Here is a 15,820-nt window from a genome sequence, read left to right as displayed (position 1 = left end):
TTGCATAGACCCATATGAATTCTTGGATAGAAAATGCTTGGGATAGTAAAACAGATTTATTTGTGCTTCCCAAAAATATACATCAAAATTATTAATGGAATTGTGGAGAAATATGACATGACGGTGTTCATCACCAAGTGTGGCCGGGAATGAGAAGACAGAATTTTTTAGAAATATCAAGTTGTATAACCTCTGCAAAAGAAACACAAATACAAGATCACAATTTTCAGCTACTGTTGTCATGTCAGTTCACTTAGCCAATCAACAGATGAAGCCATCATCAACACAGAAAAACAAAATAGGACTCTATGTTCCTGGAATTCTGTGTGCTGTTTCTGAACTTCCTTCCCAGACTGCTAATGGGCTGGTTATTCTTTATTTATATTTTTTGATGAGCAATTTCAAGTCCTCTTTAACCTATTCCCTTCATGATCTGCAAAGAATCAGTATCTAGTTTCTGTATCTGTACAAGCTCTCCCTTAGCATATGGGACACAACCAGTAGAACATCATCTACAAGATCCATAATGCCTTAACACAAGGCTTGAACTGCCTTTTAAGAAAGCCAGCACACACAAGATGGTGTCCTGAAATGCCTGCTTTAAATTGATTCAATGTAATTTCCTACACCACACAACTAATCTCCCTGTAAGATGTAAGACACGCATCCAGGAGATTGCCCCAAATACAGGGCAGCAAGGTGACAGATTTGCACTCTCACAAGTCGCACTTGACCAATGACCACCAAGTCCTGCTTGCTGGATCTCTGTGCAATACCTAAAAAGTAAAGGCAAGAATACATATAGATTGACTTAGCTCTCCCTTGGGGGAAGCGCAGGTTACCCCCAGCCTTGAAATAGGCATTCACTCCTAGTAGGACAGATTTGAGGAGACACATCCTTAGGTAGGCAATGGCGGGCACAAGGAGGGGCTCTGGCCACTGTCCCAAAGAAGCCGACCGATGCAAACTTGGGAAATATACTTAGAGGAACTAGCAAGGTTGAAGATTTACCCACTTAACTTGAGATCCCTATTTCCATTACATTCTTTCAGACTCTATGGGTCATGCCATTTAGTGCAATGGATCCTGTTTATGATTCAAATGGAATCTGAAACACTCTTATTGTACAACAGCCATTGATTACATTATTTAAGACAGTATTCTATATTTTCTCTTGAAACCAATTGATGAAACGAATGACAGACCTATGTGTTGGTTTGTTTAAACGTCTCTACATGTAAACATGTGCTGTTTTATCAGTCAATTAAAACAAAAAAGGCGTTTAAAATTAAAAAAAGCATGCATCAGCGACCCCCAAGTATGACACAAGCATACCATGAATGTACATTTTAATAATTGATATATGTAACATATCTAGTATGTGTTTCCTTTTAAGATACGAGACGTAGAATGCCCTCTACTTTAGGGTCGCTGACACTTGCAATACTAGTTTGTTCACGTTCTGACGCCTCTGTCATTGACAATGCTCAATGATCTAAGACCCTAGAAAGTGCCAAACAATCCAACACCAGAGTTACTAGCCACATTTTCAAAATATGATGTAAGTTTTCTAAACACAATTGTTCATAGATTTTGAATTGAAAAAAAAATCAAACTGTTGCCTAAGAATGCGGCATATTCAGTTAGAATGTCCGACTTTGGGAATGTTTGAAATCTACATCATCATCAAACAAATAATCTGTTTTTCCAACTGATTCTATGATGATGGGCAAGAGAGCTTTAGACAATTAGATGTGAGGGTAGCACACGTAGCAATGAAATGTTTTGCCTTTTTGCAAATGCAGGCCTGGCATACAATGTTAGTAAAGTTGGCACAAACCGACTACTGTAGCTGAAAATTTCCACATTCAATTAACCATCCATCACCTTTCTGGAGGGGGTATCTCAGTGCTTCCCTGGCGTTTGATTCGTGGGGGAGCAGGCCTAGCACTATTTGGCCGAGGTATTCTCCTGAAAAACAGGGGAGAAAAACGTGTTATTACAATTGAAAGGTAATGGAAGATACATAATTTGAAAGAAAACTACAATTCACACTCAAGGAAGAGACATGGAGAGCCTTTTAAGCAAAGCAGGTCCCGCAGTTCCTTCACTCCTCTTTCCATTATTATATCAATTATTCTTATTGAAGCGATGCCAGACGTACCTTGACTAGTCACCTCCACAAAAAATGTTTTTGGGTCGCTTTCAAAGATGAGGAAGCAAAATGTAGCAAATGTCTACAATTGTTGCCCCTCTTTGCAAGTTGTATATCTTCTGTTAACAGAGAACTTTATAAATGGAGCTGTATTCTGATGTGTTTTTAGATCTTTTGTTTGCAATTATTGATCTTAAAAAAACTACTTGTAATTACAATTCTCCAGAAGGGTTACCTTTCACAGCAGTACATGGCATTATTTTCATTTTTAACATTCATAAGGATAAAGCTCGAATACCCTGCATTTTCTGTACTAAGGCAGAATTTCTTTAGTGGCAAATCCATGTCTTATGGCCTTTTTCCAGGAGTGAATGACTGCATGGGTGCCTACATCTGGCCCCAGTAGCCATCTAGAATTATTTCATACATGTAGAATGCACTAATGAATTTGCTAAAGTGATGTAGGGAGTGCTGAATGTTAAACTACAAATAATAGCAACTCTGAAGTTCTGAAGTTAAATGTACATAACGTTTTCTTCTTCAGCTTTGAACCTTTGATGTACTCAATTTTTTAAAGAAAATGCGAAGCAGGGTTCAACATAAAACCAAGACAGGTGAATCTAAAGCTCTAAGTAAATTCCGACCTTCCAAATGACCTGTCATTCCTCTAAGGATTCGGCAGTTTGGCTGAAGTTAAAGCACTTAGATGCAATCTACTATTTCTAATTAGATGGTTCGGACATTACAATAGAGCGTGAAGATCTTCTGGGCGCATATGGCTTTTTTGCCTAGTCCATAAAGTAATACACGACACCAATGGCATCCGGCATCCAGCACACACAATAATTTTTTCAAGCTTATATTCAAAACGTTTGACTTACTAGTAAATTGGTCACTTGCCTCATGGAGGAAAAATCAAACTTGTGAATTCACTTACCATGTTTGCCAGTAACCATAATACTACGCAGGTAATTCCAGTGAAGATAATGCATTGAATCCAGGCTCAAAAGGAGGAACTTTTTAGTTTAAGAACTATTATGTGTTCATTAAATGGAGATAGACATTTGATGGAAATAATTTTTCAAAGAATTACGTCCCTACTGGGTGCAACTTGGTAGTCTCTACAGGGATGACCACTGTTGAATGTTTTGTTTTTAGTGTTGAACTTGTTCCATTATCAGGTCACCTTATCACAGTAATTGGATCACCCTAGTATGAAAGTATGGCATGTCAGAATGAATTCTCTTTACGAGCTGTTACTCTAATAAAGTGGAGAAATGTGAGGACAAGCTTAGCTTGACTACATTTTTGATGTGTGTATGTCTTTTCTGTGATGTTATGTCTTTTGTTTTTGAAAAATTTGAATAAAAACTTGTGACAGATTAAATATAATATAATTTGTTGGTATCAAGAAAAACGTGCAAGAAACAATACTTCTTCATCGGTATGGAGATAAAACATTGAAAACGTGCTGCAGCTACTTTCGGTTGGAGCACTCCAACTGTTTTAGACTTTGTTCCAAATTCACAATTCGGTGACAATGCTCGTTTAAAAATGTAGCTTTTGATTGTAATGTAGGGCACAAAGAATCTATACATATGTTCAAGGTTGGCACTACTTGCAGCCTCTTCAGCCTCATTCCATTTCTTATGATGTTGCAGTTGAAACCAAAGAGGGGAAAAGGTCGTCGCTGTGTAAAATATGTTGATGTGTTCTAATTTTTTGTAGAGCGAATCAAACTTCACAAATGGCTCCTCAGCGCCGCAAGTCATACTGGGTACATCTGGAAGATGACACTGTAGGAGGATGAATCTTCACAATCTTTATTGAACTGTAGGAGATACCTTCAAGAAAGAATTTTAGAGCAAAGAGAACTGCCTCTCGATTCTATCATACTGATGATTGCATTTTATTCCAATGGGGACCATTTCCCTGAGCTGAGAAGTCACCCAGATGGGCTCCCCATCTGTGCAATGAAGGATCCATTAAAATATTTTTTGTCAGAGGAGATTTCCGAAAAGGGACTAGGTGGAGCATATTCTTCCTCTACCATTCTGGGGTATGCATGGAAGCGCTGTTGAAAAGGAGATATATATATATATATATACACACACACACACACACACGAAGTTTTCAGCAGATAGGTGCACTTTAACAATAAAATGACTTTGCAGCATAATGAATAGCTACAATTAATGACATTTCATTTATTTTAAATATTTAAACAGTCAATTATATCTAAGCAGTCACTAATGAAATAAAATATGTATTAAAAATGACTACGAACATCGTTCACAAACCTTTTTCAGAAAGAGAAGAAAGGAAAAGTGGGACAATGTTAGCAGATAGGCTACCACAGACATAGGCTGAATAAATGTCACTGTGTCTTTAATGAATTACCCTCTGCCAGTGTGCCCTCATTCCCTACATGTGAAATGTATGCCATTTCATTTTTACAGTAAAAAGAGGATCTTGTGTATAAAATATATGTTTTACTGTGAGAGGCTTGTTATGTGAAAGGTAAGTACAACAAGGAACGGCAAATGGGGTTCGTCCAGTCGGCTAATGTAGCACGACGGCTCCGAATGCAACTGGCATGGATTCACGTGCCTCTGTTGGGGTGGACTGACCCTACGGCTTCTTAATTTGGAAGTGTTTTGATTTTACACTCAGTGAAGCTATACTTCTTTCTGCTTGTATGAATAGCAACACATACCCAATCGGTTCTCTATGCACAAGGCGTCTGATAGGATGAGCTAAGTTAGTGTACCGCCTTGAAATCTGAATAGGCGAGCAAACAAGTACTACCAGTTCTGACATCATTCTGATCCTTGCCCTGAAGAAGTCCAGTGGTCTGAACGAAACGTGTTGGCTGTTATCTGTTGTACATAACTTTCACATATGAACCTTGAAAAGAAACAAGTTACTTACCTGTAACTTTAGTTCTCCAGTATTGGTAACTTTCATAGATTCCCATTGCTTGTATCATTCCCCGTCGTCGGACTGGGAGCCTCGGTAATAATAAATATATATATATATAAATATATACTTAGGTAAATACACCCTAATAGGTGTAAAAAGTAAAAAATTAGGCCTAGGCCTCATTATATTTTGTAGCCTATAGGTGTCCTTATGTAAAAGGACCCAAACTCACATTAGCACCCAATCAGATTAGCCTCACCCTGTGGAACCTTCCTGAGAAAGCTCAGAGCCTCAGATTTTCGTAGCCGTTGCTTTGCCACATAATCACCTAGCCCAGAAGTGAGCTTTCCCAGGGGAGGCGGGTGGGCGCATGGGAATCTATGAAAGTTACCAATACTGGAGAACTAAAGTTACAGGTAAGTAACTTGTTTCTTACTCCAGTATTGGAACTTTCATAGATTCCCATTGCTTGTATCAGAGTAGATAGCAGTTAGCATACCTCAAACATTTCGTGCATAGTTATAGAACCATTATAAACCAATGATATTATACATCATAACAACATATAAATCAGTAACCATATCATAATAAACGAAATGTTTGAAAAAACAGGAGGAGGGAAGAGAGGAAAGCTCACCTCTTACTGGAAGAGATTTCTCAGGACTGCTTGTCCAACAGCCGAATCCCCCTTTGCAGCCGCCTCCAGGCAGTAGTGCCTCGTGAATGAGTGAGTACTGCTCCAGGTGGCCGCTCTGCAAATATCCTTTATCGATACTCCAGCAAACAGCGCTGTTGACGATGAGATCGATCTTGTGGAGTGCGCCTTCACCTGTCCTTCCAACGGTTTGCCTGCCGCCTGGTGGCAGAAACGGATCGCACTTGATATCCATCTGGAAATTCCCTGCTTTGACAAAGGAAATCCCTTTCTTGGGGCCCCGAAGGCCACAAACAGCTGGGGCGTCTTCCGAAATCCAGCTGTGCGTTGCAGATAAAATTTCAGACATCTCTGAACGTCCAGAGAATGAAGTGTCCTCTCAGCCTGAGTGGAAGGCCGAGGAAAAAAAGAATTCAGAACCACCGGTTCATTCAGATGAAAGTCTGTCGGTACCTTCGGAATGAATTTGGGGTTCATTCGTAGGATCAATGTATCATTCTTGAACTGCAAGAAAGGTTCTTTGATAGTTAAAGCCTGTAGTTCCCCTACTCTCCTTGCAGATGTGAGTGCCAGAAGAAGCGCCACTTTCCATGATAGGAACTTCAGTTCAACCCTATGAATAGGCTCAAATGGCGATCTCATCAGTTGAGCCAGGACCACATTCAAGTGCCAAACCGGAGGTGGGGGCCTGACTGGCGGAAAAACTCTAAACAGCCCTTTCAGGAATTGCTTAATTACCCTTGCTGATAGTAAAGAAGGGCCCGATCTTGTCCTTCTGTACCTGGAAATAGCTGCCAAGTGGACCTTGATGGAAGCATGAGCCAGACCTGCCCGTGCCAAAGATAGAATGTATGGCAAGAGCTGATGCGGAGCTGATGAGAATGGATGCACTCCATCCCTCTGGCACCATAAATAGAACCTTTTCCATTTCGCTCTATATGTCTTATTAGTGCTAGGAGCTCGTGCCTGTGACAAAATGTTCCTGCATTCTTCTGAAATGTCTAAATCCTTAAACTCTCTGTGTTCAGGAGCCAAGCTGTCAACTGAAGCGAGCTCGGGTTCGGGTGGAGAACCTGGCCGTTGTACATTGATAGAAGGGTCTGGTTGGGGTGCAGATGAATGGGCCGCTTTTCCGATAGAAGAAGCAACTCCGTGAACCAGAACTGGCGAGCCCAGGCAGGCGCTATTAGTATCATCCTGCACTTGTCCAGCTTGAGCTTCTTGAGGACACGAGGAATCAGGGGAAATGGCGGAAAGGCGTAAACAAATGCGCCGGACCAAGACATCAAAAGGGCATTCCCCAGTGACCCTCGATGGTGTTCCCTGCTCGCATAACACCGGCATTTCTTGTTCCTCGGTGTTGCAAACAGGTCGATCGCTGGGGTTCCCCAACGGGAGAAGATGTCCTTGACCACTGTGTTGTCCAGTTCCCACTCGTGTGAGACTGCCCTCAAGCGGCTTAGCGTATCTGCCTTCGTGTTGCATACTCCTGGAAGGTGTTCCACCACGAGCGTGATGTTCTGTGAGATCACCCACTCCCACAGCAACTGGGCTTCCTGAGAAAGCAGTTGTGATCTTGTGCCGCCCTGCTTGTTGACGTAATGCATTGCGGTGGTGTTGTCCGTACGCACCAGGATGGCCGAATTTGAAATCCTTGGAAGGAACGCCAACATTGCCAATCGAATAGCCCTTAGCTCCAGAACGTTGATATGCAAGCGACGTTCTAATGGTGTCCAATGGCCACTGACCTGGAGATCTTGCATGACCGCTCCCCAACCCTGAAGGGAGGCGTCTGTGGTAATGACGCGAGGAGCCGGTGCCGCTCTGAAACTGAGACCCACTGCGAGGTGAGATTTCTTCATCCACCATGAAACCGTCCGTTTCATCTGCTGGGTGACCGTTACCTTGTCGTCGAACGACCCTTCCACTTGTCTCCACTGAAGGTCCAGTTCCTCCTGCAAGGGGCGCATTCGCAGCCTGCAGTGCGGAATCAATTGAATACAGGATGAAATCGACCCTAGAAGAGATTTGTACATCCTGACTGTCATCCAAGTTTTCCTCTGCAGCCGAGCGGCTGAAGACATGAGTTTCAACTGTCTCTCTTCCGATGGGAAGGCTTTGCACAACTGAGTATCGAGGATCGCTCCCAAGAACTTCACCATACCTGACGGTTGAAGAACCGATTTCTCTCTGTTGAGTTGCAAACCCAGATGAATGAAGAGGCTCAAGCATGTGTCCACTGCTTCTGTTGCCTCTTGGAAGCTTGGTGCCTTCAGCAGCCAGTCGTCTAAGTACGGGAATACTTCCAGCGACTGTCTTCTCAGAAAAGCTGCTACCGGGGCCAGCACCTTTGTGAATATCCGAGGAGCGGATTTTAATCCAAATGGGAGCACCATGAACTGGAAGTGACTCTTGCCCACTGTGAAGCGAAGATAACGTCTGTGAGCCGGATGGATCGGGATATGAAAATAGGCATCTTCCAGGTCTAGTGTAGCCATGAAATCGCCTGGATTCAAGAGGCGCAATATGTCCTGGAGTGAAATCATCCGAAACGACAGCTTCACGAGATAGGTATTGAGCTCCCTTAAGTCCAGGATCGGACGCCACTTTAGTTTCGTTTTTCGGATCAGAAAAAATCTTGAATAGAAACCTTCTCCTCTTTGTGATAGGGGAACACGTTGGATCGCCCCCTTCCGAAGCATTTGTTGAACTTCCAATTGCAGAAGGTTTAGATGTTTTGAAGTAGTGGCGTGGGGAGCTCTTGTAGGTGGAAACTCCTGGAATTCTAGAGTATGCCCATGTCGGATGATGTTCAATACCCACTGATCCGATGTTATTTCTTCCCAGCTGCTCAGATGTTGAGATATCCTGCCGCCCACTGGAGATACCAGAGGCGGAGGAACAGTTGGCAGAGTCAGGAGGCCGCTATTGACGCTTGCCAGCGTCTTTGCCCTGACGCCCCTGACGTCCACGAGCGTTCTGACGAGAGAACGATTGAGACTGTGACTGTCTCTGATAATATTGATTGCCGTACTGTGGTCTGTACGACTGCGACTGCTGCGAGTATCGCTGTTGTTGATAACCACCTCTTGGAGAAGTGAAGCCTCTTCCTCTCGCTCCACGGAATGGTGTCTTTCTATATTGTAGGTTCCCCAGAGCCCTTGCTGTCTCTGTGTCCTTCTTTATTCCCTGTAGGGTGTCATCGACATGTTTCCCAAATAACATGTCCCCATCAAAGGGCAAGTCCAGAATCTTATTTTGGACCTCTGGTCGAAAATAGGTCGCTCGTAGCCACCCCTGCCGTCGAAGAACAGCCGCGCTGCCCAGAGCACGGAAAGAAACGGTGGCGATGTCCATCGCACAATCAATCATCTCAGAAGAAGACCGTTGTCCTTCTTCCAGAAGTTTCCGAGCTTCAGCTCTAGGGTCATCCGCCAGTAATTCCACATAGTGCGCAACATCACTCCACATCTGGCGGTCATATCTTGCTAGAATCGCCAAGGCATTGGCCGCCCTGACCAACAAACTAGCCATAGAAGAAAATCGCTTTCCAGCGTTGTCTAACCTTCTACCCTCCTTGTCCGGTGGAGTTGTGAGGGTGGCCGAAGGATTCCGTGATTTCTTCTGCGCCGCCTGCGATATGACTGAGTCTGGTCTAGGTTGTCCAATCAAGCAGGCGGGACTGTCATCCGGAGCTTTATACTTTTTCTCCAAGCGTGGAAGTGTTGGAATGACTGTCGCTGGAGACTGCATCACCTTCTTTCCTTCATCCCAAATGTGCTCTACAATGGGAATCGAACGCACTGTCTTACGGTATGCCTCTTTAAAATCATACAAAAAACAATCCGTAGATGTTGCCGGCATGGCTAGCTTAAAGCGTGCCGTGGCTCTTTCCATCAAGCTGAAGAAACCTCCCACATCCGCCGGAGGTGAATCTACCGGGTCCGGCACCGGAGAAGCCGGATCCTGTGCTATATACTGGTTCCATTCGTTATCAGGATTCTGATCCTGGTTCTGTTCATCCTCATCCGAGGTATCATCCTGGACCTGTGTCTGCCGAGGATATTCCCTCTCCTCTTCCCCCTGTGAAGGGGCCACAGACTGAACTGCCATCACCTGAGGCTGAACATGCGCCTGACCTTCCACTGGTCGCGACCCTTGCCTGCTTCTATACTCCTCCAGCATTGCTCTCAAGTCCGTCAAAAGACTCATAGGCATTGTAACCGTGCCCTGTTGTGCCTGAGTTTCCTGGTATGCGACCTGTTGTTGATGTCGCTGCTCCTGCCCATAATAGTACTCATCATCCTGGTCAGAATCGTGGTATTTCAGATGCAACTGAGATGGGCTATATGCATCCCCATACATCTCATTCTCCGAGTACTCATCCTCATCCAACAACAGGGCTGGGGGTAATGATGACACCTTTCTAGGTGAAGTCATATCCGGCGTTATTCTCCTCTTCCTGGTGCCTCTATCACCTGCCGTCGACGGCATCTCCATAGTCTGAACCGTCGTCGACGGGACCGTCGACGAGACAAACTTCACCGTCGACGGGATCGCCATCGTCGACGGGCTCGTCATCGTCGACGGGTTCGTCATCGTCGACGGAACTGCCATCGTCGACGGGCTCACCCTCGTCGACGAGATCGTCGTCGTCGACGAGATTGCCACCGTCGACGGGATAGTCATCGTCGACGGAATTGTCTTCGTCGACGAGGTGGTAACCGTCGACGTAGTCATCGTCGTCGACGCTGTAGTCGACCCAGTCTTCGTCGACGGCATCGTCGTCTAAGTCCTCGTCGACGCTGTCGTCGTCGTCATCCTCGTCGTCGATGGATGGCTCGTCGATGTATGAGGAGACAAAGTCACCACAGAGGCTTTGGCGCCTTTTTTGACCACTGTTGAAGCCTCTACAGTTGGTTTCTTGAAGGACTTAGAAACTTTCTCCTGATGTGAAGGCCCAGCCGAGCCCTCAACCAGTTTTGCCTTCAGCACCTGAGGTGCTAGCCTTTCCCTCTCCTTTACACTCACGTGAGGAGATTCGCTAGGCCCGGGCTTGCCAGACCTATCAGAGGTCCCACGCAAAGCCTTTGAGGGGGGTTCAGATGAAACTTCCTCAGATGGTACACCCCTCTTCAAAGATGTCTTGGAAGATGATGATCTGGCATCTTCATCATCACTAGAAACCACTTCTTCCTTCTTTTCCAACTTTCTCAGCCAAAGAAGTAACCGACCTTCACGATCTCGAAGAGTCTTAACAGACATCATCCTGCATATCTTACAACCCTCTGGCTTGTGGTCAGGGTATAAACAGTATATACAATCCTTATGTTTATCCTCAGTATAAAGTCGTTTTTTGCCACAAGTGGCACAAGGCCTGAAAAGGCTCTTCTTTTCCTTATCAGCCATAGTAAGAATTTAAAGGAATCCTGTCAAAAAACAGCTTAAATAGTACCTCAACGTAGAAGTTAGAGCAGAGCTCTAAAGAGACTCCCTGTCATCAACGATGCGGTAGAAAATCTGAGGCTCTGAGCTTTCTCAGGAAGGTTCCACAGGGTGAGGCTAATCTGATTGGGTGCTAATGTGAGTTTGGGTCCTTTTACATAAGGACACCTATAGGCTACAAAATATAATGAGGCCTAGGCCTAATTTTTTACTTTTTACACCTATTAGGGTGTATTTACCTAAGTATATATTTATATATATATATATTTATTATTACCGAGGCTCCCAGTCCGACGACGGGGAATGATACAAGCAATGGGAATCTATGAAAGTTCCAATACTGGAGTAAATATACAGAATAAAAAGATTTGCCCGTACTTTAGAAATCACATTGGACTGTTTTGGTTATTACTCATGGAAATAATGGAATTCTTGCATGATGCATCGGTTATTGTATTTGAACTCGTATAGTCCTGTTATTGGACTGCATCTTGGAAGCAGGTGCGTTTTATGCTAGAGGCTCTGCTGTCATACTGTATGTTTGATTTGTGGTCAGACTTCTCCTTTACTGACCATTTTCTCTGAACTTCAACCCCCAAGAGAGGGGCCTCTGTGATCACTGTGTGGAATCTCCTAATGAAACTAAACCGCTTTGAAATGAATTTGAGACTGGCACCACCAATGGAATGATTGGATTACAGAGCGGGATAGTTAGTCCTGCTAGCGGCCCACCAGATCTCATTATTGGCTCCCCAGACATTGTTGCATGGGTCACATATGTCGCCTGGCACAAGAAATTAGGAAATCTGCAAGACGACATTGATCCTGGCAGAAACAATATTTGATGTGCTGTTGGATAAGGACTTTGAAACAGACAGCGGCACTGCAGATAGATAGCGAACAGTTGTTCCTCTGAAGGAAATACTTCAGCAGGCTGGGTCCTCAGGATGGCAGCTTCATAGTGCAACTGACTAAACTTGAACCAGTGTTGATTTTTTGTGATTAACATGCATACCCAGTCAGGAAAGAATCACTGAGGTCAGCTCGGAAAACCTTAAAAATGCTTCCAATGTTGCTGCCGTAATCAACCAATAGTATAGACCGGAATAGATAAAAACCTTCTCCTTAAGATATGCCGGGATAACTGCCATGCATCTGGAGAATGTTCTTAGTCCTGACCAGTCCAAACAGAAGGATCTTGAACTGAGAATGGTTGTACCCACTAGAAACCTCAGGAACATCTGGTGTTCTTTTCGATTTGGATGTGGAAATAGGCATCTTGAAGATCTATGCCACAAATCCAGTCTTACTGGTGTATCTGTAGATAAATCTGGGTCAGTGACAGCATTCAGAGTTATAATTTGCTTATCCACTTGATGACCATTCTGAGATCCAGAATGGGTCTGAACACTTGTTTTGGTCCCTTCTTCAAACCATAAATTAACATGAATAAATCCGCATTTCTTTTTCATTATAAGCAACTTCCTCTACCACCTGCTTCTCCAGCAAGATATTGACATTCTTTCGAGCTGATCTCGAAGGCACTAAGATGATTTTCTAGGAAATACACATGTAGTGAGAGACTTGAATATAAGCAGGTATTCAATTATACATTTTGTACAATTTTCAATACCCATCTGCCTCCCTTTATACTTCGCCACCCTTGCAGATGGTATGTGAAGCTTCCCTACCGGAGTAAGTAATGGAGATTGGGGAAGAATGGAGTCACTGCTTTGATGGTGGTTTCCTGAGCATCTGGAGACCTCCTCCCATCTTTGAAAACTTCCTATGGGGATAGAGCTGTCTCTTTTGTTGCTGATGTTGCCACTGAGGTGGTCTAAACCATCTGAAGTGCTTTTCAGAGGACTTATATGGATGTTTTCTCTATTCGAGTTCCACCACCTTTAGAGTGCATTTCATCACCCGCATTGGATCCAAAAAGCATAATGACAAAAAAGTGAAGGTTCATTATCTGCTAATACACCTCAGGCTTTAGACTGGTTAATCTGAGCCAAGAATAGGTCTTATGACCCAAACCATAGCAGTAGCCATGAGCTGCTAGGTCAGAAGAATCTGCAGCTGTACTTATTACTTGGTTCGAAATGAACATTGCCTTATTCAATACTTACTGGAATTCCGGTCTTCTTTGGGACGTTTATCTGAGAGCCACTGAAGGAAACCCAAAAGCGTTGTATCATATCTTTTTAGTGAAGCAATTGTGCTAGCTTTTATCTTCCTGTTGCAGCAGTCCTACAAAGATTGCTTCCCACTGAATCAATGCACTTGCTCTCTTTATCTGGTGAGACAGAAGAAGCAGATGAAGTAGAGTGAAGCTTCTTGGGTTTAGACAGAATCACTGGGTCCAGAGAAGGGGGCCGCTCTCAAGAAAAGAGGGTCTTGCTTTGGAACTTTACATTCCTTTAGCAGTATTACTGATGCACTTCTAGCCGAGGCAGGTGTTATAAATAACTGGATGATCAGATCAAGCAAAGCAGGGACTAAAGGAAGAGGAAGTCTAAAGAAAGACAGTTGGTGTAGTGCTCTGAAAATCACTGATGATGTAGGTGGAGGAAGAATATGTATCTTTATTAGCCCCTCTCACTAGAACTTCATTAAAGGTTGCAATGTCAAATATGGGAGATACCCTCAACAGTGGAGAATCCAATGAAGTAACTTCTGACAGAAGTTTAAAGAGACGAAAGACATAAACAACAACTAGCCCTCATACTGGAATGCTCTGAATGTTGTGAATATGATTTCTTGGAGTTTCTTCTAGAGGATGACCTTGAGGGTTGTTGAGGACTTTAGTGACAAGGTTCCCCGGGAACTGACACAGGTTTTAAGCCTCTTGGTTGAGGGGAGGGTTTTGATGACCTGCCAATGCATGTGTGAAGTAGCTGGAAGGTGGACTTGCTGAAAGGTGGACTGAAGGAATGACCTCACGAGATTGCAAATATGCCCTGGAGCATTCAGAATGCGAAGTCTTGTTCAGTCTTCTTTTCAGTGTTTTGCACTCCTTAGAAAGCTTTAACCTGCACGACATTGATGTTTTAGACATCGATGAAGAGTACATTGCCAATGTCGACCCATGTCTTGACATTGAACAGGAGCGATGCTTGGACAGTGAATGCTTCAATGTTGCCCAGGACTGTTTCTTCAACGATGAATGGTATCTTAGAGTCGGTTATATTAACAGCAATCTTACCTTCGATGGCAAGCAGGTCGCAACCAACCTTGAAGTCGAGGAGGTACAATGTTGTTTCTATGAATAACACCTTTCTCTCACATGTCCCCAGATGTCCCCAATGGGATTCTTTGGAGAACACAGACTGGTATTTGGGATAAGAGGTAACAAAACGCAGAACAATATAAACGTAACCTCCGGAAGTGAGACAATATTATAGATAGTCACTCCAAATACCACAACACTTAAACTCCATGCCTATGGTTAGGCTTGTATTGTGAAATTTCAAGGGCCTGAGTACTCCAGTTAAACATCATAAACAAGCAATATCTGACCCAAATCCACATTCCTTTGCACACAAAAAGCTAGTAGTATGATTGCACTACACACAGGATAAGGATGAAGCCAGGTATGCCAACTTAATAGGGAACATGGAGGAAAGACTTAATACTAGTAGTATCCCATGCCCCAAATTCCAGGAAGGATTGATTCTTCCTTGGACACCTTCAGATTGTAGGTGGGTATAACATAATCTTTGCATTTTTCTATGTATGTACCCACCATTGCGTTATATTTATTCATGTATTTGAATGCACATTTTCATTTACAAATGCTGCTGCATTTAGTGTTCAATTGCATGTGTACAACATATCAAAATATAAAATATAATAGTTCAATACTGCATCAATTATTCATGGATATGCATTCATATCATTTACACACTATAGAACTGAGTGAAGCGACAAGATTAATATGTCAATTCTTGCATTTTACACCACACTTTCAAATTAACTGAAAAAACTGTACTGAAGCGTGGTACAGAATCTGTTGTTTTTGCATTTGTCACCCCGAGTGGGATGGGTATGCTCAGACGTGAGTCCCATGCTCTCCACACCACTGGAGTCAAGCTATCCTGGCTGAAGACGGCTGATAGCCAGAAATCGGTCCTAGGATGCTTGATTCCGGTCCAGGAAAGACATGGCTTGGCAGTTCGGGCTGGACTGTTCCCATGAGGCACAGGGTCAAGGCTGATTTGCATATGGCCATGTCTGAACTGGGGTGGTGTGGAGTGCAAAAAAACGATGGATTTAGGCCCAGATCTCTGTACTGGGGTCAATCAATCAATCAATCAATCAATCAGAGCATTTGTATAGCGCACTACTCACCCGGAGGGTCTCAAGGCGCTGGGGGGGTGGGGGGGGTCCGCTACTGCTCGAATAGCCAGGTCTTGAGCTGCTTCCTGAAGGCGAGGTGGTCCTGGGTCAGGCGGAGGTGGGTCGGAAGGGAGTTCCAAGTCTTGGCGGCCAGGTAGGAGAAGGACCTTCCTCCTGTGGTGGCTCTTCGGATGCGGGGGACGGCGGCGAGGGCGTGGCTGGTCGATCGAAGCTGGCGCGTGGGAGCGTAGAAGTTGAGGCGGCTGTTGAGGTATCCTGGTCCTTGGTTGTGTAAGGCTTTGTGT

General features: G+C 43.9%; 1 protein-coding gene across 5 annotated transcripts in view; it reads right to left on the bottom strand.

The window, feature by feature from the left end:
* TRAF3IP1 (TRAF3 interacting protein 1) overlaps positions 1 to 15,820 on the bottom strand; it is a 337,634-nt gene that overhangs the window by 51,905 nt on the left and 269,909 nt on the right. For all 5 annotated transcript variants that reach the window (XM_078681404.1, XM_078681405.1, XM_078681406.1 and 2 more), the window contains one exon: positions 1,888 to 1,971. In XM_078681404.1, the coding sequence (XP_078537530.1) occupies positions 1,888 to 1,971 (84 nt within the window). The remainder of the gene's footprint in view (positions 1 to 1,887; positions 1,972 to 15,820) is intronic.

The sequence above is a fragment of the Lissotriton helveticus genome, chromosome 3_1 (genome assembly GCF_964261635.1).
Source record: "Lissotriton helveticus chromosome 3_1, aLisHel1.1, whole genome shotgun sequence".
Classification (NCBI taxonomy): Eukaryota; Metazoa; Chordata; class Amphibia; order Caudata; family Salamandridae; genus Lissotriton; species Lissotriton helveticus.
Note: the sequence above shows the minus strand (reverse complement) of the source record. Positions and strands in the feature narration are given on the sequence as shown.